The 20,779-nt window shown below is 40.0% G+C and overlaps 1 protein-coding gene across 1 annotated transcript in view; it reads left to right on the forward strand.

Annotated features, from left to right (window-relative positions):
* Positions 1 to 20,779, forward strand: part of DNAH5 (dynein axonemal heavy chain 5) — a 283,958-nt gene that overhangs the window by 173,579 nt on the left and 89,600 nt on the right. Inside the window, exons 47-52 of the mRNA XM_042997483.1 lie at positions 668 to 802; positions 10,694 to 10,816; positions 10,993 to 11,206; positions 12,612 to 12,835; positions 15,120 to 15,318; positions 17,713 to 17,885. Of these exons, the coding sequence (XP_042853417.1) occupies positions 668 to 802; positions 10,694 to 10,816; positions 10,993 to 11,206; positions 12,612 to 12,835; positions 15,120 to 15,318; positions 17,713 to 17,885 (1,068 nt within the window). The remainder of the gene's footprint in view (positions 1 to 667; positions 803 to 10,693; positions 10,817 to 10,992; positions 11,207 to 12,611; positions 12,836 to 15,119; positions 15,319 to 17,712; positions 17,886 to 20,779) is intronic.

Raw genomic sequence — 20,779 nt, forward strand, 5'->3', positions numbered from 1 at the left:
TCTTGCATTTATCTTAGAATGCTTTAGGTTGCTGTCTAGAGGAAATGAAAATATGACCCAAATGGATATACTACTTTTATTATTCTCCACTGACAGCCGTAGAGTTGCCTGGTTCCAATTCATGAGCAAGTAATTTGTTCTCACATGTTAGTTGAGAGACAGTGAATTTTGACTCGTTTGTCCAAAGAGACATTCTTCTCTTCTGATAATTGTGTTAGTTTGCCAGGGCTGCCCAAATAAATCACCACAGGCTGGGTGGCTTAAATGACAGACCTTTCTTTCCTCCTAGTTCTGGAGGCTTGGAGTCCAAGGTTAAGGTGCTGGCGGGTTTAGTTTCCCCGGGGGCCTCTCTCCTTGGCTCGCAGCTTGGCCTCTCTCCTTGGCTCGCAGCCTTCTCTGTGGTCTTTATCTGTGCTCATCCCTCCTGTTACCTGTGTATCCAGACTTCCTCCTCTTCTACAGAGGCTGGTTAGATTGAACTAGGGCCCACCTTAATGGCCTCATTTTAACCTCATCATCTCTTTAAAGGCCCTCTCTGCAAATACAGTCACATTCTGAGGCCCTGGGTATTAGGGTTTCGACGTGTGAATTTGGAGAGGGGGAGCACGATGTAGCCCATAATCATTTTACTGCATTCCTTGGGTTTCTTTCTCAACTTCTCTTTTAGGCCGTGCTGTTAATTGGGGAGCAAGGAACAGCCAAAACAGTCATTATCAAAGGATTTATGTCAAAATACGATTCTGAAAGTCACATAACCAAGAGTCTGAATTTTTCTTCTGCAACCACCCCACTGATGTTTCAGGTACTGGCTCTTTGGTATTGCTCGTTAAGACCAAGTTTGTGATAAAGTTTAGAGGCTCTACTGTCTTCCCTGGGAAGCCTGTGCCCATTGACTTCATCTGTACTTTTTCCCAGCCGTGATAAGTCCCCTACATATGCCTTCCATTATCTGTATTATTTACCTGCAATAGAATCTCCCCCTAGTTGAGTTATACTGTATAATCTTAAATTGTGGAGAAATAAAAAGCTTATACAGGGAGTTAAACGCCCCAGTACTGTTTAAAATATGTAAAGAAAGCCTGTGAACATGTAAAACCCAAAACTGAAAGGAATATCATTCATTCCTCCATCCAAACCTGCTTCCTCTCCCTAGTGTCTGCTCTTCTGTGGTTGTTACTATTATTCTAGCCTCTAGGCTAGATACACCGGTCGTCTTTGATGGGTCTCTCTTGAATCAAGGTCTGAAAATGTAGCTATGGAAATACTTTTCACATCTCCTTCTTTCTCTTCATTCTCCCTGCCCACCTCTCCATAATTCACATTCTCAGGGTCCACACCGGGGTATTAGTGTGGAAAGATCTCCGACTGGTGCAAGTCTAATTCTCTTCCAGTCTTGCTTTCGTTCCTCGTCTGATCTCCAGTCCCGACATTGCTGATTTATTTTGTTGTATCCTGACTTAACATTACACCATGGCTCCCATTATCAATTGCAGGAATAAATCGTAGAGTTAGCACATTCAAGATTTTACCCTACTGTATTATTGAGGAGTAATAGAAAAAAAAAAATCCCTCAAATTTGCTTTGCTTCTGTGAACAACACTGCCAAGAATGACTGGGATCCCAGTGGTGGCCTGGTGGTTTTGCTCTGGTCCTAAGTTGTTTAAGACCCTGTGGAAACTGGGGAGAGAATCCTATGTGTCAACTCATGCTTGGGTTGTGTTCACATCATCCCTCATATCTGTTAGAACATTAATACGTAAATAAAAAGGGTACATTTCATAACTTGAAGATGGAAGGGGAATTTTTAGAATTCCAACCCGAAGAACTTTGGTCTTGATTAACTTTGTTGTGCTGTGGTTGTTGGAATTAAAATATCAAAGAGCAATAAAAATTGTTGACAGCCTGGCTACATCCTGACCTTTTATCCCTTCATGTAATTGGTGACTGGAGAGCGCCAATAAACTAAGACCATTGGTTAAGTTTCTAAATAAGACTGTCAACTGTTTTCTGCTCCTGTTAGAGATGGAGTTTCCAACACCTGCTAGCCCTCTGTCAGATGAATACCATTTACCGTGTCGTGATGGGAAGGAATGTCTGCATGGAAGGTCAGCCTGAAACTGCAAAGACTGAGCTGTGATATTTTCGTGTTTGGGGAATAGCACGTTAAATTACCCTAGGCTGGCAAGATGCTAATGTTATACATATTCCTTTGTTACTGACATTATGCACATTCCCTTGGTATTGTCTCACATTTGAAGAACTTTTGTCAGTTTTACTTTAGGAGAGCATCCCCTTAAAGGCTTTAACTATAACTTCTTTGCGGATGCAGGTTTTCAAACATTAAATGAAAGTGTGATTCTTTCCCCCTATTATGTTGGGTAATTATCAATTCACATTTCTTGAGACTGGAGTAAATCTTTAGGGCTGTAATGTAATTCTGACAGTAACTACCTGGAGTTACTGAGGCTTTACAGGCAAAGGGCTCAGTCCCCCCCAGACCTTCCCTCACTTTGGGTATCAGCCACCTGCCTCAGTTTCCAGGCCACCAGCCTTTCTGAACACCTGGCTCAAAGTTCAGCGGTTCCTATGACTCTCTCTCCGTAATTCACCAGAATGACTCTCAGAATTTAGGAAAGTGCTGTGCTAATGATTACAGTTTCATTATAAAAGATATGAATCAGGATCAGCCACAAGAAGAGATGCATTGAGGCAATGGTTGGGAGGGTCCCGGCCGAAACCTTCTCGTGTCCTCAGCATGTGTTGTCTTCCAGGCACATCCAAGTGCGTCCCCAACTGGTAAGCTCACCTGAACGACGCTGTCCAGAGCTCTGTCGGGCTTCATGACGTAGGCGTGACTGATGGAATCATTGGCCATGTGATTGAACTCAGTCTCCAAGCCCCCTCCCCTCCCAAAATATCCACTGATGTCACGTGGTCCAAATCACCAACCCTCAAATCACACAGTTGGCCTTTCGGGCAAGAGTAGACTGAGGGGACCCACCATGAACAACAGATTCTTATTACTCGGGGAATTGCAGGTGTTTAAAGGCTCCCTCCTAGGAACCAGGGACAAAGGCCAGCCAAATCATTTAGTATGTAACAAGACCCTGTCACTGTATTTTTACTAGTAACTCTTGGTGTTATTTACTCCTTCAGGGTGATAAAGATCTGTAGGCTTTATCACGAGACATTTATTAATTCCCTGGAAAAAAGGCATATGTTATCTAGAAAGCAGCCTGTTTGTTGATATCAAAATTCATAAACGATGTAATAGATTTCTAGAAGTTGCACCACATTGGAATGTAATAATTAGGACAATAATAGGCAGGCTTTTAGAACACAAACATGTGTGTTCTTTCAGGTCCCATTAGCTGATTCCCAGCTACGTTAGCCCAATTCCCTCCGACCCCGATGTCAAGCTGTCATCGATAGTTCACTGTTTCTTTTCCTGCTCAGAAGCATCATAGGATCATGTAGTCTGCTCAGTGCCTGTTGACTGCTGAGTATCCAAGCTTTCTACTAAGCTAGACTCATTAATTTTAGAAAGTTTCAATTACCTAACCTGCTATAATTAACTTTCTCACTGTAATTTTCCACCGTTCATGCTAAAGCGAGTTTTGAGGGAGATGAGCATCTTTCTGGGTATCTTCTGCTTACCTGGATCCAAACGCAACTGAAATTGTAGACGAGAAAATAGATACTGTGCGTCCCTCCTGTGTTACCACGATAGCACACGGTCCAGTCGAGGCCACACGTCTGTTGCTTGACAGGTTATCTTCATTTATGGTTTCTTTTATTTTCCCCAAGGTGTCACATGCACAGCTTTTGTCAGTGTTTGACTATATGCCCGTCTTCATCTAGAACAGTCTAGTTTACTTCCATTGGCTTGGATTAATAAGTAATGGCATCCCTGTAACTATCGAAAGTGTGTAGTTTGGGCAAAAGTTGTACGATGCCCTGATCTTTTTGGCGAAGGCAATTCAGTGAGTCTTTTAAGAGAGAGATCTCAATTTTTTCCCCAACAAATATTATTTTAAGTGTTTCCTTTCTGTTTTAGAGGTAATCTACACATACCTTTAAAAAGTTAAACAACACAGGAAGTTAAGAAAGTTTCTTTAGAGAATTTCTGAAAAAGTTGATCTTTTCTAAAAATAATCTTAAAATGTTTTGAATATAATTGTCTTTTAAATAGTTGTATGGCACTAGGTTTTCTTTTTAAAAAATGAGACTCATAGAGCCGAGAAAGAAATTCCACATTTTTTTTTAAAGACTCAGAACCACTTTTCCAAATGAAATCATATGCAGAAGACTAAGCTATGAAACAGGTGACCATAGATTTGCTCTGGTGGAATTGGAGCTGGACTCCTGAAACCCTTCCTGACTTCATCCTTGCTTCCTGCAGAGGCCCCTATGGTTGCGGAAAATCCTTCTGATTCTTCAGAGCATAGTTTTAAGATGAGTTTCTGGAGTAGAATCATAAGAGATAATATGTGAAAGTATTTTTCCACGGTGAAGGTCTCTAAAAATGTCAGGTTTTACCGTTACTATGAATGTACTCAGTTCGAGGGAGACTGATGTACTTGTCTGTGTTCACACAGTTAGCCGATTGCAGAAACTGGTGAGAAACCAGGTCCCCATATGTTCTGTGCTTTTCCAGTTCACCCGTATGCCTCCTTCCAATTGGCTTTTCTTTATCCACATTAATATTCAAATGACTGATTTATCACTTAGTGATCTTGTTTTATTTTTAGCTTCTACTTACCTTTTTATTGTCTTTTCACATTGTTTTAGATATTTTACTTTTCTTTATAATATGCTATTGAGCATTTTACACTTTACTAATGTAAGATTTTTCATTTGCTTTTGGTGATTTATAGTAAAAGGGGAAGATCTTATTCAAGCATTAGATGTCTTTAAAAAAATTTTTTTTTAATGTTTATTTATTTTTGAGAGAGAGAGCACAAGCAGGGGAGAGGCAGAGAGAGAAGGAGACAAAGAATCTGAAGCAGGATCCAGGCTCTGAACTATGAGCACGGAACGCAATATGGGGCTCGAACTCACAAACCGTGAGATCATGACCTGAGCCGAAGTCGGATGCTTAACCAACCGACCCACCCAGACACCCCTCAATAGATGTCTTAATAAGAACATAAGCTGTCCATTTTAATCTTTTAGCTAAACAGCAGATATGTAGGCCTAAAATTAAGCATATTTAAAATTTTTTAAATGTTTATTTATTTTTGAGAGAGAGAGAGAGAGAGAGAGCATGAGTGGGGGGGGGGCGCAGAAAGAGAGAGGGAGACAGAGAATCTGAAGCAGGCTCCAGGCTCTGAGATGTCAGCACAGAGCCCAACGCAGGGCTTGAACTCACAAGCCATGAGATCATGACTTGAGTTGAAGTCAGATGCTCAACCGACTGAGCCACTCAGGTGCCCCAAGCATATTTTATATTTCAATTCAATTGGATGTAATATATATGAAAATGACTTAAATGCTGATATATAGAGTTACCTGTAAGTGATAATAAAATATCTTTCATCTTTATAATGCATTAAGCTCACCCTGTACTTTGACATATATCATTTATGGATAATACTGTGTTGTGTATATACACACATACACATGTATCTGTAATTTAAATATCTTTATATACACTTCCACTTGTGACTATGCAGGTTATGCAGATTTGTGCTATGTCCTATTACAGAGACAATTGTGTGAATGATAAACCCAAGAATTGGGCAGTGCACAACCTTCTCAACTGTACATTACCCTGCCAATATCTCTTCCAAGGCAGTGTTCCGCCCTCTATCTGGTTGGGGAAATAGACATGTATACAATCAAGTATAACTGATGTGATAAGTGCTACTTATGGTGTAATCTACAAGTGTTGTGGAGACCAGAGGAGGAAGGAAGTAATTTCTTCAGAAGATTACAGAAATCAATGTAATGAAAAAGCTGACTTTACTTAAGGAAATTCCATACTTATGTCATATTAATATTATATATTTTAGGAATTATAGAGGCTGAACTATTAAGAATTAATTCAAAAAATTGAATTACCCCTAGTTGTAGGGCTCCTAGCTTAGCATGGACACGGGCAGCTTTCTTCACCTGCATTCCCAAGTCTGTGTGGATTTCTAGCCTTCTGGTTTTTATTTCTTAAAATGCTGTTGTCACAACTTGGGCTAGCCCTCGCATGCCATGTGTGAGATAGGCAGACAACAAGAACAGAATCTTTCTAAGATTCCATAGAGTGCTTAAGATGATATCATGCTCACTAGCGTCCTCTGATCTCAGAGTAAAGTTTTTGTTTGTTCTCAGACAACAGCATAAACTGCCCTTAGTCCAAGTTCTTGCTAGAGATCTCAATTTTTTTTTTTTTATCAATAGCTGTGTCGAGAGAAGTGACATTTATGGAAGATCATTCATCTAAATCAATTTTTGACAAATTGTGTTTAGCTGATGCTAATGCTGAGGGATTTTTTTGGCTCAGAAATGGCTACTCTAGGAATATGTAAATAAGGACCCCTTAACGAACACTAGCCTGTGAACTGAGCATCACTGTGTGGTATGTGTTTTATTGTTAACTGAATACGAATGAATTACGATGGTGAGGGCCCAGAACAAAGAGACTAAGGGGTCTTTAGAGGTGAGACTGGAGATGTACGTGGGAACATCATGGCACTCCTTGTAAATCACTCCTGGAGAACTGGTGGAGTATTTTACAGGGTGACACTGCCCCTTTAGAAGGCTCATGCTGTCTGCAGAGGGGAGGACAAGATGAAGAGATATGGGTGTTTTCAGAGAGAACTGGGAGATGAGGGCTGGACCAAGTAGAAAAGTTAGAATGGAAGCACACCTGTTGTTGTCTGAGTAGGTGTTGTTAGAAGAGAGGGGTAGGGGCGCCTGGGTGGCTTAGTCGGTTGGGCGTCCGACTTTGGCCCAGGTCATGATCTCGCGGTCTGTGAGTTCGAGCCCTGCGTCAGGCTCTGTGCTGACAGCTCGGAGCCTGGAGCCTGCTTTGGATTATGTGTCTCCCTCTCTCTCTGCCCCTTCCCCACTCACTCTCTGTGTCTATCAAAAAATGAATAAACATTAAAAAAAATTAAAAAAAAAAAGAAGAGAGGGGTAGAAGAGAAAGAAGAAAGTTACGGATGACTCCCAGGTTTCTTTTCCTCATTTATCTGTATATCAAATACTTACAAATAAGGACACTGTGCCATATACCTTTCTGGACACTGAGGTTGTAGTGATGAACAAGACAAACAAAATGTCTTTCCTCTTTACATTCCAGTGGGAGACACTGTACTCAGATAAACAAATATGCCAGTTTTTGTTAACTACACCAGGGTCCATCTCACCAAAACAGTGGTTGAAGTGGGAACCCAGGTGAAGGAAATCAGAGAGTGTGTGGGTGGCGAAACACAACAAAGATTATCTGTAGTTCTTTAGACTGATTTTTTGGGGGAGACAGAAAATTCTAGATAAAATTGTAAACCACACAACATAGTATATATGACTTATTAAGAAGTTATCAGGACTGGCTGGCAGAGGCAGAATGGGGGAAGTTTAAGAGTTTGTGACAGGGGCGCCTGGGTGGCGCAGTCGGTTAAGCGTCCAACTTCAGCCAGGTCACGATCTCACGGTCCGTGAGTTCGAGCCCCGCGTCAGGCTCTGGGCTGATGGCTCGGAGCCTGGAGCCTGTTTCCGATTCTGTGTCTCCCTCTCTCTCTGCCCCTCCCCCGTTCATGCTCTGTCTCTCTCTGTCCAAAAAAAAAAAAAAAAAAAAAAAAAAAAAAAGAGTTTGTGACATGAATCCCCCTGAGAAAGACAAATAACTGACCTTGGGAATATCATTGTTCAGGGAGGAGGAGATACATCAAATAGGAGTATGGAAATTAGAAGAGAGAGAATGTATTGATGTTGGATGGGGAAATGTTTGGACGGGACAGTCGGGTCATTGGTGTAGATCCCTGAAATGGGTGCCCAGCAGGGGGTGCAGACTTTGGGGTAAGGGGCATTTATGTTGGATATGTTGACTTTGCAATGCCAAGTATGGATCCTCCCAAGTGCGAAGTCCAGCTGGAGATACTAGTCCACATACATGGTTTTCCCAAACATTTCCAAATAGTTATGTGATGGAGTAGAACCTACAGTTCTTGTGCTTCCGAACTCTAGGAGGTCTCCTCAAACTCCAGATGCATTAGGTAATGATTTAATGGGTAGCAGTTCTAAAAACAGAAAGGTCTCAACTCCAGGGTCAGAAGCTGCTTCATTTTACTCCCTCTTGTTTTTTGTTTTTTGTTTTTTTGTTTTTTTGTCAGCTTAGCCTTTTTATGACATATATAGTTTACTAACGATTTCCTGTTATTTTGAAAAAAAAAATAGGGTCACCGTGAAGGGGAAGAAAGTGCAGGTGTGGGACTATTACTCCATATCACTTCACCTATTCCACCTGTGGCTTTTTACCTCTTAGGTGGCACCCAAGACATAAAATCTTTTTTTTTTTTTAATGTTTATTTTTGAGAGAGAGAGAAAGAGAGAGAGCGCGAACGAGCTTGAGTGGGGGAGGGGCAGAGAGAGAGGGAGACACAGAATCTGAAGCAGGCTCCAGGCTCCGAGCTGTCCGCACAGAGCCTGATGTGGGGCTCAAACTCAAACCGCGAGATCATGACCTGAGTCCGACACTTAACTGAGAGCCACTCAGGCGCCCCAAGACATAAAATCTTCATGTGTTTAAGAGGTCTCGTTAATAGACAAGGGAATATCTGGAAGGCTCTAGCTTGCCATAGGAAGGTGTCAGGAGATTATGAATCGCCTTATACATTTAAATTCATTGAAAAGCAGAGCTAAGTTTAGCCAGTTCATTACTTTAAACAGCTTGCTTTTATTTCAGGGAAATAGGAAATTCTTTTTGCCATTGTACTGCTGTCGTGAGAGATTTACTTTGTAATTGAATGAGTTGTGATATATTTATATATCTTTATATTTGGAAATGGTGAAAAAATGTCATATCTCTTGCCCTTATTCATTAAAATGGTGATGGGAAATTATAATTTGAAATGACCAAACTGCAAAGATTTCCAAGGACAAATATATGACTTTTTGCTTCTATGTTGGCCTTATTTTGTGGTTGTGTCTTCGATTATTGAAGTCATTTTTAACTAGTTTGCTCTTCATCATGAAATAAGTAAGCTTTTTTGGATAGGAGGAGGATGCATTTTGGGTCAATGTATCTCCACTTTCTCCTACATTTATACACTATCTTTTTTTTTTTTTAATTTTTTTTTTTTTAACGTTTATTTAGTTTTGAGACAGAGAGAAACAGAGCATGAACGGGGGAGGGTCAGAGAGAGAGGGAGACACAGAATCTGAAACAGGCTCCAGGCTCTGAGCAGTCAGCACAGAGCCCGATGCGGGGCTCGAACTCATGGAGCGCGAGATCGTGACCCGAGCCGAAGTTGGACGCTTAACTGACTGAGCCACCCAGGTGCCCCTATACACTATCTTTTTAAAATGTTTATTCATTTATTTTGAGAGAGAGAAAGAGAGTGAGAGAGCATGCACACCATCTGGGGTGGGGCAGAGAGAGAGGGAGAGAGAATTCCAAGCAGGCTCCACACTGTCAGCCCAGAGCCCATCGCAGGGCTTGATCTCATGAGCCAGGGGATCGTGACCTGAGCTGAAATCAAGAGTCAGATGCTTAACCGACTGAGCCACCCAGGTGCCCCTACATTATCTTTAACACAACTTAAAATCTTGGATCAGTAAATTGCTACAGTGGTAGGTATGGAATGAGGTCTTTAAGACTGAGCTTCTAGAGCATGAGGACCGTGAAGCCTTTTCTGTTTTATTTGTGTGCTAGCTCTGGTTACTCAGGGCATACATTTTGAATGACTGGTTGATTTCCAAACCACACGGTACTACCCTTGAAATGATCGATAGTCTGGGTCCCTCCCCAGGTTTCCCTTACTTCTCCCAATACTCCTTTTTTCATATTGCTAGGAAAAAGTGTGGTTTTTAAAATTTTTGTTTGTTTGGTTTTTAAATAGAGCCCAGTATAGTCTTCTTTAGAAGAAGCTCAGAATGGAGAAATGAGAGAGAGACCCAGCGGGGCGTGGTTTGCTATTTTGTATCAGGGGGTGGGAGGTGATTCACTGTGCTTGCAGCTGTCCCAAAGCGTTGGATCTGGATTGTGTCCACTATAGAAGCCCGTGGGTGGCCTTCTCAATGGAGACAGAGCAGTCTTCACATTGGGACGGGCTGTGTGGCTCAGAGCACCGACCTAGGAAGCTTCTTGGACCGTTGCTCTGTTTAATTTTGTCCCTGATTTACAGGGAAACTTTTAGAAGGGCTAAATTCTTCGAATAATGGGGCTAGGGAATGCAGTGTCATCCGTATAAGAACAATGAGACAAAATCTTTAGGAATAGACTAAGGAGTCTCATCCCACTCCAAATTTACAGTAATTAGAATTTCATGTACTCCAAAATTAAAGCAGATTTTCGAAGGTGAACATTATGCAAGACACTTGAGGCACTTCATGCCCTGGTTTCTGGAATTAAGGAGAGTTTTGGGGGGTGTTTGTGAGTAATTCCTGTCAATTCAAATGTTCCTAGATCTTAAAAACCATTCACCGTGTCTTAGGGTATATTTTCACAAATCTTTCTGTTGGCTTTCTTGTTTTGCAGAGGACAATAGAGAGCTATGTGGATAAACGCATGGGTACAACGTATGGCCCTCCTGCGGGAAAGAAGATGACTGTTTTTATTGATGATGTGAATATGCCAGTAATCAATGAGTGGGGCGATCAGGTATATTGATTCCATTGCACACTTTATGTCAACTCAACATTGATGAGTAAATATTTTTCTACTTTTTCAATATGCTGTTACTGAATTCCAAGAAATTCCATTATTTGGCAACATCAAGGCATTAGCTTCTGGGATGTAAAGGGTGACCTTTAAATTCTGAACGTTGTCTTTCTTAGGTTACTAATGAGATAGTACGACAGCTGATGGAACAGAATGGGTTTTATAACCTGGAGAAGCCTGGGGAGTTTACCAGCATTGTGGACATCCAATTTTTGGCAGCCATGATCCATCCTGGGGGTGGACGCAATGATATTCCCCAAAGACTCAAAAGACAGTTCTCTATATTCAACTGCACGTTGCCTTCTGATGCTTCCATGGACAAGATCTTTGGTAAAATGGTGTCAGTGGGGCACGGGGAGGGAGTAATACCTACTTGCATTCCACTGAGAAGATATCTACCCAGAGGTCAACACAGAAGGGGCATTGGGTGGCTCTTCAGTCCTTTTTACCATGTACCCTCAAGTAGTGTTTATATCAGGATTTTGTTTATATAAGGAATTTTTATATATATGTAGTGAATTGGGTGCCTAGGTAGATCCTTTCTACCTTTGTTTTTCTTAAAGTGACTGTTGCCAGCTTCTTAACCAAGGAGGCCAAACATTAAATGAACGTGAAGATGATGAGATTTTTTTCCTCATGGATATACCTATTTCAGGTCCAATTGATCGACTACCATCCCAAAAGTTTATGTGGCTGAGACTTTAACCAAGCCACGTAATGATTTTGGCCAAAGCAATAATTTTGCCCATAGCAGAGATTAGCCAGAGTCTGATCATCAGAGTAATTTGCAGGATTGTAATAAGTTACTGATTGATTAAATATGTAGTATTTCGGAAATAATATCTAGCCCAGGAGATAAACACTATATATCTATATAGATAAACACTATATATCTACATATCTATATCTATATCTATATCTATATCTATATCTATATATCTATATCTATATATCTATATCGGCACTAGCCCAGGAGATAACTATGATTGTCAAACTGAATAATGAAAAGAGTTTATAGTTGGTTTTGTAGTTTCTCTTTGCAGAAAAAGAGTGTAAAGTTATGTACGCATTGTGTTAGGTGTTAACTTACCATTTCTGAAACTACTACTGAGAGAAAATGCATTAGGATACCCTAATTAATTTCTGGCAGACTAGAATGTCATCTCAGCACCCTGGGCTAGTGGGGTTTGGCAATATCTGCCTTCAATCATGATAGTGGGCAAAAGTTTGGAAACCAAGTGATATGTGAATTGTCTAAACCTGGGAAAATTACAATGGACCAGAAGAAAAAAGACTCTAATCAATTTTAATTATTCTTTTTTTGCCTAGAAAGTTTTACACACAAAGTAAATTAAAATATTTTGTAATTCTTGGAAAGGCAACAGTAGAATGGAGAAATCTTAAGGGTTCCCGGCACCTCCCTTTTCCTTATGTCTTTCGAAAGCACCTTTATATATGTAACGTCACCCACTTAATAATATTGAATTCATTTACCTAGAGTTTTCAGTAGTGTTTCTTAACCAACTTTTCAGTATTTGGATGCTAACTTCCTTGAGCCTGTATCTATTTTTTAGATTAAAAAAATAAGAGAACACGAATGTAAATTTCTTTGATATGTGGTCATCGATTATACTGTGTATAATAATTGTGCAAACTCTATAGTATAATGTTTTCCATTTTAATTTCACTGACTTGAACCATCACTCAGAATGTTACGACTTTTTTCCCCTTTCAGGTGTGATTGGGGTAGGCCACTATTGCAGTCAGAGGGGCTTCTCAGATGGCGTGAGAGATTCAGTAAAGAAATTGGTCCCCCTGACACGTCGACTGTGGCAGATGACCAAGATGAAAATGCTCCCTACCCCTGCAAAATTCCATTATGTGTTTAACCTTCGAGATCTTTCTAGGATCTGGCAGGGAATGCTGAACACCACCTCAGAGGTTATCAAGGAACCAGATGTAAGTGAAATGTAAGAGGAGAAAATAAATGCATCGTTATTTATTCTATTCCCTAAACTGTTATTCGTAATGTAATGGTTAGTGGGATGATGAAATGTTTTGGGATGTTTTAGCATGCATTTTTTTTCTGCCTTTCAACTAACATAAATAAGGGAAAAGTACATCAGGAAGTTTCTTTTAAAAAATTCCAATTAAATTTATACTTAAGGAAATAGTATACATAGTTATTTTCTAATGAATGGAATAAAGTAAACAATTGATCTTATTTTCCCATTATATTTTTCTTATACTAAATAATGGAAAGAATCAGTATTGATTTTATTATGTAATAATCTCCATATTTTAAACTTGACATCTTAGCTTTAAAAAAGTAATTATCTTTATAAACACTCAAAATTGAAGAGACCATTTTGTTGTTAATCATCCACGATCTTTCTTTTCCGTGTAACTAGATGAACTAAAACAATTATGTATATTGGCATAATTAAGAAGAGGCAGAAAAGTAGAAAGTCCATTTGGCTGAGAAATGAGCATTTGTACACACACTTGAATGTAACAGTTCCTAGCATTAAAAGAATTCTCTTCAAACTAGAAACATTATGGAAAAATTCCAAAGTATGGCCTGTGTGCTCAGGCTAAGGTAATATTGGCTTCCCTTTTAGCTTTTTATGGAATGGAGAAGGTAATTAAGCAAATTGGCTTTAGGGATATGTCCACATCAATACACAGGAACAATTGAGATATCAAACAAACCATCACTAGGCATATTGAGTAGTGACTATAAAAAAAAAACCCCAGCTTTGCCCCAGATGCTCACAAAGTAGGTAACCACATGGCTGACTCCAAAGAAAGACGTTTTGGGGAAAACTCACTTTCCTTGTTACAGAGAACGGAAAATAATTTTAGCAGCAGGGAACATTTTATCTTGTTTTTTTTTCCCCTCAAAGTCATTGACACATTAGTGGCCATGCAGAATGCAGTTCCCCAATATTATTTTTTGAGTAGCCAGATTTTGATGCTTACTTGAAATCATCATAAATATTTCCAGCAATTGATGTTGTCATGAACTTCTGTCTTAATTAACTGAATCATTGAATATATTTTACTAAATTCCTTTTAAATTTTGGTAACCAAATACAACCAATAGCATTTTATCATTAGTAATATAATAGCTTAAAAACCCCCTAACCTGCAAAATGTTAGCAAGCTCACAAATTTCCACCAGTCTTTCATATCAGATGAACTTGCTATAGAAGCAAGTGTATTGAGCAATTAATATCCTCAACTTCCAATGAACTTTGCACCTTGGATTACGTAGACTAGGTGATTGTTTTGTTCAGATAATCCAGACTTTTGCTGCAAATTTCCTTCACATCGTGTTAAGTAAACATACCCTTCTAATAGTTATGTATGTGAACATTGTTTATACACTACATTTTATTTTCTGCTCTGGCCACATGAATGTAGGTGTCTTATCCAAACAGACTAATTTATCACAGGTTTAAGACTTTTATGTAGCATATTACCTTGTTGGTTAATCAGAGTCATTTTAGTGATTTGTCTAGGTTTGTTTTCATTTTAATGTAAAGACTGAACATGAATAGACACTAGTCTATTTGATATACTTGATTAGACCAACTTGAAATAAAATATTTTTTTTTAAGTGTATTTTTTGAGAGAAAGAGAAAGAGAGTGAGAGTGTGTGTGCGGGTTGGGGAGGTGCAGAAAGAGAGGGGGACAGAGGATCCAAAGAGGGCTGTACTCTGACAGCAAAGAGCCTGATGTGGGGCTCAAACTCACCAGCCACAAGATCAAGATCATGACCTGAGTCAAAGTTGGATGTTTAACTGACCGTGCCAACCAGGCACCCTGAAATGAAGTATGTTTTAACCTTAAGTTTTAATTTTTTTAAAAATGTTTTTAATGTTTATTTATTTCTGAGAGAGAGAGTGAGAGCGAGAGCGAGAGAGAGAGAGAGAGAGAGAGAGAGAGAGAGAGCCTGAGCGGGGGAGGGGCAGAGAGAGAGGGAGACACAGAATCCAAAACAGGCTCCAGGCTCTGAGCTATCAAGTCCCACGTGGGGCTCGAACTCATGGACCTCGAGATCATGACTTGAACCGAAGTTGGAGGCTTAACCAACTGAGCCACCCAGGTGCCCCTAACCTTTAGTTTTTAAAATGTAGCATCTTAGATCAGGAAGGATGGTGCTCTATAATTTTGTCAATTTGATTCCCAACTATGGCAAATAGGAACGAATAACACATTTTAATTCTGTTTTCAACAGGATCTGTTAAGGCTGTGGAAGCATGAGTGTAAACGTGTTGTAGCTGATCGTTTCACGGTTTCCAGTGATGTGACCTGGTTTGATAAGGCTTTAGTACGTTTGGTGGAGGAGGAGTTTGGTGAAGAGAAAAAACCCTTGGTGGACTGTGGATCTGATGCTTATTTTGTGGATTTCCTGAGGGATGCACCTGAAGTGACAGGTAAAGATGTGAAGCAGAATTGGAAATTCCCCAAAGGGATACTTGAAGACAGAAGGTTCAGGTTAGGGATGTTGAGTTTCTGGCTAGGAAATTTTACTGAAACAAGCCTGGGACATAGTAGTTGCTCAATAAATACAGAATGTGTGGCTACTGATGGAGCTCAAAGATTAACTATTTTTTATACCTGTCAATCCTGCATATAAAGTAGATTTAGGAGGCAGGATAGGGTAGAAGAAAGTGCCCAGGATTTGTAGCTGTCACACAGTGGTACGTTTGTGGAAGGGATCTACCACACGTTAGCTGGATGACTCTCTGGACTTGAACCTCATTTTCCTCCCTTAGGAAAATGGAAATAGTAATATATGCGTCATGGGGCACTGTGGGAAATAAATGAAATATTATCTGCAGAGTGGCTTAGCAGTCTGCCGAATGGAAGGTAGCAAAAACCTTGGTTTCCGAACATAATTCGTTCCGGAAACGTGCTTGTAATCCAAAGCACTCGTATGTCAAAGAGAATTTCAAGAACCATTGGCTCGGTTGAGGTCATGTGACATTCGGCGACATGTACTGCTCATATTGCAAGACATCGCTTGTTTATCAAGATAAAATTCATTAGAAATGTTTGCTCATCTTGCGGAACACTCACAGAACAGGGTACTCGCAGTCCGTGGTTTTCCTGTAGTTGTTATTTGGGTCGTCCCAGGTGTTGAAATTAGAAAAGCCTCAAATACCTGAGAAAGCCATTGAATCTAATTGGAAAGAGGTGGGTGATGTGGCCATAAGCTTTCGTGATTATGGTTCTGTGCAAAATTGAGAGATATATTGCTTCTCTTCTTATGCAAAGAGCTAGTGCTCCAATTTCTTTTTTCCTTCAGAAATAACTGAGTGTAAGTAGACTATTTCTCTTTCATTTAATTACCTTTTTTTTAAAAATACTGGAAGTGAATTTTAAGTTAACTTCCATATTTAAACACATGCTATTTATGTCTTCTAAATGGTTGAAAGTGACCAGGGAGCCCCTTTCCAGATTTGATAAGGATGTGTATGATCTATCAAAAGTTCCCGAGTGACACTTGCAAAAGGCAGTTTACTGCTAGCTATGCAGTTGGAAGGATCCTTCCACAGAAAGAAGCGGACACATTTTACTTGAAATCAGGTCACACACGTACAAAAATCCTGTAGGTGTAAGAGCATTTAAAATTAGAATTTATGTATCTCATTTGCTCTAATTCAGAAGGGTAAATAATAAAAATTTATGTCTTTTATTTCCTCTAATTCAGAAGGCTAAATAATTAGATTATGGTTTCCAGGCAGCAAAGCACAACTGGGGCACTTTTGCTGGGCGGGTGTGTGGGAGGCAAACACATGACCTTTGTTGATTCAAAGCGCTTTGTTTCTCAAAGCTTGAGTTGAACATTTATAAAAAAAAAAAAGGTGAAGTGACTATTGAAATTTAATTAGCGAGGGCTTTGCAAATAAACCAATCTTCATGGCTATGTTAAATCAATTTTCTCGCTTTGTTATAAAAAGGTTAATATACTATTATATTAGGACAAGGTCAATTGACAATAATTATGTACTATTAGATTTGGAAGATCCACTCTCTCTTCTAGTTCCCAGTGAATTTCTAAGTTGTTACTGGCATATTCAACTCAGGTGTCACTCTTTTTCCTGTTACTAATGTGAACCAATAGTAAACTTCCAGAGGCCTCATTTAGCTTTCCTTTGGCATTATGCCTTATAGTCAAAGATGGAAAAGTGTTAACCTGGTATATTATGTGTTTCTAATTTTTAAAAAAGCATATTGATTTCAATAATCTTTTCCCAGTGACACAATTCAATATGTTTATTTAGGAAATCATTTTTTGTTTTCTCTCAACCCTCTATGTCCGTTCCCTAAAATTCACTCTATCTTTGCCGCTAACCTGAAACTCCTGAATCATAAGAATTTCCTGAGCAAATGCAATGACCTTTTTCTTTTCATCTTATTAAAAAATTCTTTTAAGTCTTCATCTCTCTTGCTGATTTTTTACACTAAATCCCTGTTTTTCTGACCTTCATTTTGGCCATGAAGCGAATATTCCCAGAAGGTTCATTGAAATGCCAATATTCAATTATGGATTCAAATTAAATTCAATATATATTACGTTATTTGAAATTGGCCTTTTCTAGGCAGAAAGGAACTAAGATTGCATATGACCACAAAAATTCCAATGTTTTTACTATTGTTTGCTTTTTTTCTCTTCTAAAAATATATATACTATGGCATTTGGGTGAAAGTCAGTATTGTTCAGTGTTAAATTGTAGAGTTATGAGTGTATTAATTTAGGTTGAAGGAAGTAGTAAAGTCTGGCAGTTTGAGGAAACAATTGAATTGTTCCCCCAACTCCCTAGGTGAAACATCTGACGAGGCTGATGCTGAAATGCCCAAAATTTATGAGCCAATTGAATCTTTTGATCACCTAAAGAAGCGTTTGACTATGTTCCTGCAGCTGTATAACGAGAGCATCCGTGGCACCGGCATGGATTTGGTGTTCTTCGACGATGCCATGGTTCACTTAGTCAAGGTCAGTGGCCACACCCAGTAACACCTCCCCAAAGTGACGGACGTGGGGCTTCAAACCAGAATTTTTTCCCCTCTTTTGTTTTCATCTCCTAAGAGAATATTCAATGTAAGAAATAAACTCAATGTTGGAGTCCAGTTTAATTTCGAAACCGCAGCATGTGACCCCTATAGGTGGAAGATCAGCCTGAAAATCAGAGCATGTAGACTTCCAACGTGTGATATAATCTTATTCAGTGTTGCTACACAGCTTCCAGCTCAATGTTTTCACTCCGTAGAATGAATGTGGTTGACATCTGAGTTCAAAGCACAGGCAGAAAGTCTGCTTATTTGTTGCATTATGCAAAGGAGAGCTGTAAAAAGCTCTGAAGACATTATGCTTGGTGACATAAGCTAGTCACAGAAGGGCAAACACTGGATGATTCCAGTTGTCTGAGGTACCTAGGATAGTCGAATCCATAGAGACAAGAAAGTAGAATGGTGATTGCCAGGGGTGTAGGGATAGGGAGAGTGGGGAGTGTTTAGTGGTACAGAGTTTCACTTTTGCAGGATGGAGAGTTTTTGTGGTGGTTGCCTAATGACCGATTATGCAACCGATATGCCTAATGGTCAAGATGGGAAGTTTTAGGTCACATGTATTTCACCACAGTTAGAAATGATAATAAGAAAATGCTGCATGAACAATTGACTTTGAGCTGGGTGAAAATTTTGCTAGAATGAAATTTACCAGGAAAGTACATCTTCCTTTCTGCTTTGTCATAGGGGTCATTCAGTATCTCTTCCTAAGATAGTTGATTTTCAAAGACTGGAAACAAAATATATTATTTACTTGATAACTTATGTGATCTAATTTATTTGTGGTGGTAGATAATCCCATTTTATTGTATTTATTTATTTATTTATTTATTTGAGTGTGGGCAAGTGTGTGAGTGGGGGAAGGGCAGAGGGAGAGGGCTTGAGAATCTTAAGCAGGCTTCATGCTCAGCAAGGAGCCCCATGGAGGGCTTGATCTCACGACCCTGAGATCATGACCTGAGCCCATATCAAGAACTGGATGCTTAACCGACTGAGCCACCCAGGTGCCCCAAGATAATGCCATTTTAAATCTGTTGCTGATATTCTCACTTTGTTGATGTCAACTTCTTTCTCAGATTACATCCTTTCAGTTAGAAAAAGGACAGCTTGAGGCTGAATCCCATTGCTTAGGTTTAATCATGAGGAGCAACCTTATAATTGCAAATTGTCTCCTCTCGTAATTACTGAATCTAGAGTTCATCTAGACGACCCTGCCTCTGAAAGCAGAAGAGGGTGGGGAAGGCTCCAGGACATCAGGAAGAGGGAGGAAGAGGGAGGAAGACGGAGAGGCTGGTCTGGGTTGGGTACCCCCCCACCCCCACTGCTGCCCCCGTCGCCCCCTGCATGAAGGCATTTAGCTTGGACACTTAGAATACTCAGAATCTGAGACATCTGTATTGAATTATGAGCACAGATATCCTTCCAAATATAAATAATGATAGTCTGTCATATTTAATGATTAAAAGGAAGAAGAAGAAAAAAAGAAAATGATACCAAAAGCAACTTCATAACTAACGTCTCTTGGGGACAAAATCTGACTGGCCTAGGATTTCATAATGGCTCAGATTGAAATGAGGCTATTGTTGGGGCGCCTGGGTGGCTCAGTCGGTTGAGCGTCCGGCTTCGGCTCAGTCATGATCTCGCAGTCTGTGAGTTCGAGCCCCGTGTCGGGCTCTGTGCTGACAGCTCAGGGCCTGAAGCCTGCTTCGGATTCTGTTTCCCCCTCTCTCTCTGCCCCTCCCCCACTCATGCTCTGTCTCTCTCTGTCTCAGAAATAAATAAACATTAAAAAATATTAAAAAAAAAAGAAATGAGGCTATTGTTAGTCTCGTGCTTGAATAAGTTCTCTAGAACTGCCTCATTTCTGTGTTTCAAACACAGAGTATGAGCGATGAGTATGAGCGATGAGCATTTCTTCACTTCAGAATTGTGGGCACATGACATTTGAGGCACAGGTGACTCAGCACAGGGTCTTTGACTGTTTGCCTCAGTTTCTCTCTCAGGCTCTTGTGTCTGCTCTTGAATTGGCTGAAGAATTCCTGACTGGAGTTTTTGAGCTAAGATGCTCCATTCCTCACAGTCTCCTAGGCTGACCCTCTCTTCTACCTGCTTGTTTCCTGTGGACAATACATCCAAAGTGTCACATTGATGTGAGCCTTGAAATATGTGACCTAGTTATAAGATGTGATAGAAGCTACAGGATAGAATTAAGATGAAAATTATAGCAAAACAGGATGTGATATGAGACCAGGTGTATTTCTTAGTCCCTTTCTTCAGTAAACTAATGATTTCTTCTGGGCTCCTGGGTAGCTCAGTTGCTTAAGCATCCGACTCTTGATTTTGGCTCAGGTCATGATCTCAGGGTTGGGAGATTGAGCCCTGCATCAGGCTCCGTGCTTAAGATTCTCTCTCTCCCCTCCCCCATTCTCTCTCTCTCTCAAAATAAAATAAAATAAAATAATGATTTTCTTTCAAAACAGAGAATATCTCTGTGACAGCTCTTTTTTTTGCCTCTTTGGTTAAGATTTGAACCATGACGTGTGTGGTTTTTTTGTGGTCTCGCCCTGCCTAGCACTCTAGCTTGTGGCTTATGCTCAGCTTAGCATGTAATCAAGAAAAATCAGCTACCCGTGATGAAACGCACCCTTCTTCCAGACAACTTCACCCACGTGCATTCCCAACAAGTGCCCCGTCGTGTGGAATTTATCTGTGTTGTGTGTTTTGTGTTTGTCTTCCCTGCTGGGCAGCAAGCTTGTGAGTGTGGGGCACCCAGTTTATTCACTTCAGTATTCACAGGACGGAGAATAGGCACGCTTGAGATTC

This window comes from Panthera tigris, chromosome A1 (assembly GCF_018350195.1).
Source record: "Panthera tigris isolate Pti1 chromosome A1, P.tigris_Pti1_mat1.1, whole genome shotgun sequence".
NCBI classification, from domain to species: domain Eukaryota; kingdom Metazoa; phylum Chordata; class Mammalia; order Carnivora; family Felidae; genus Panthera; species Panthera tigris.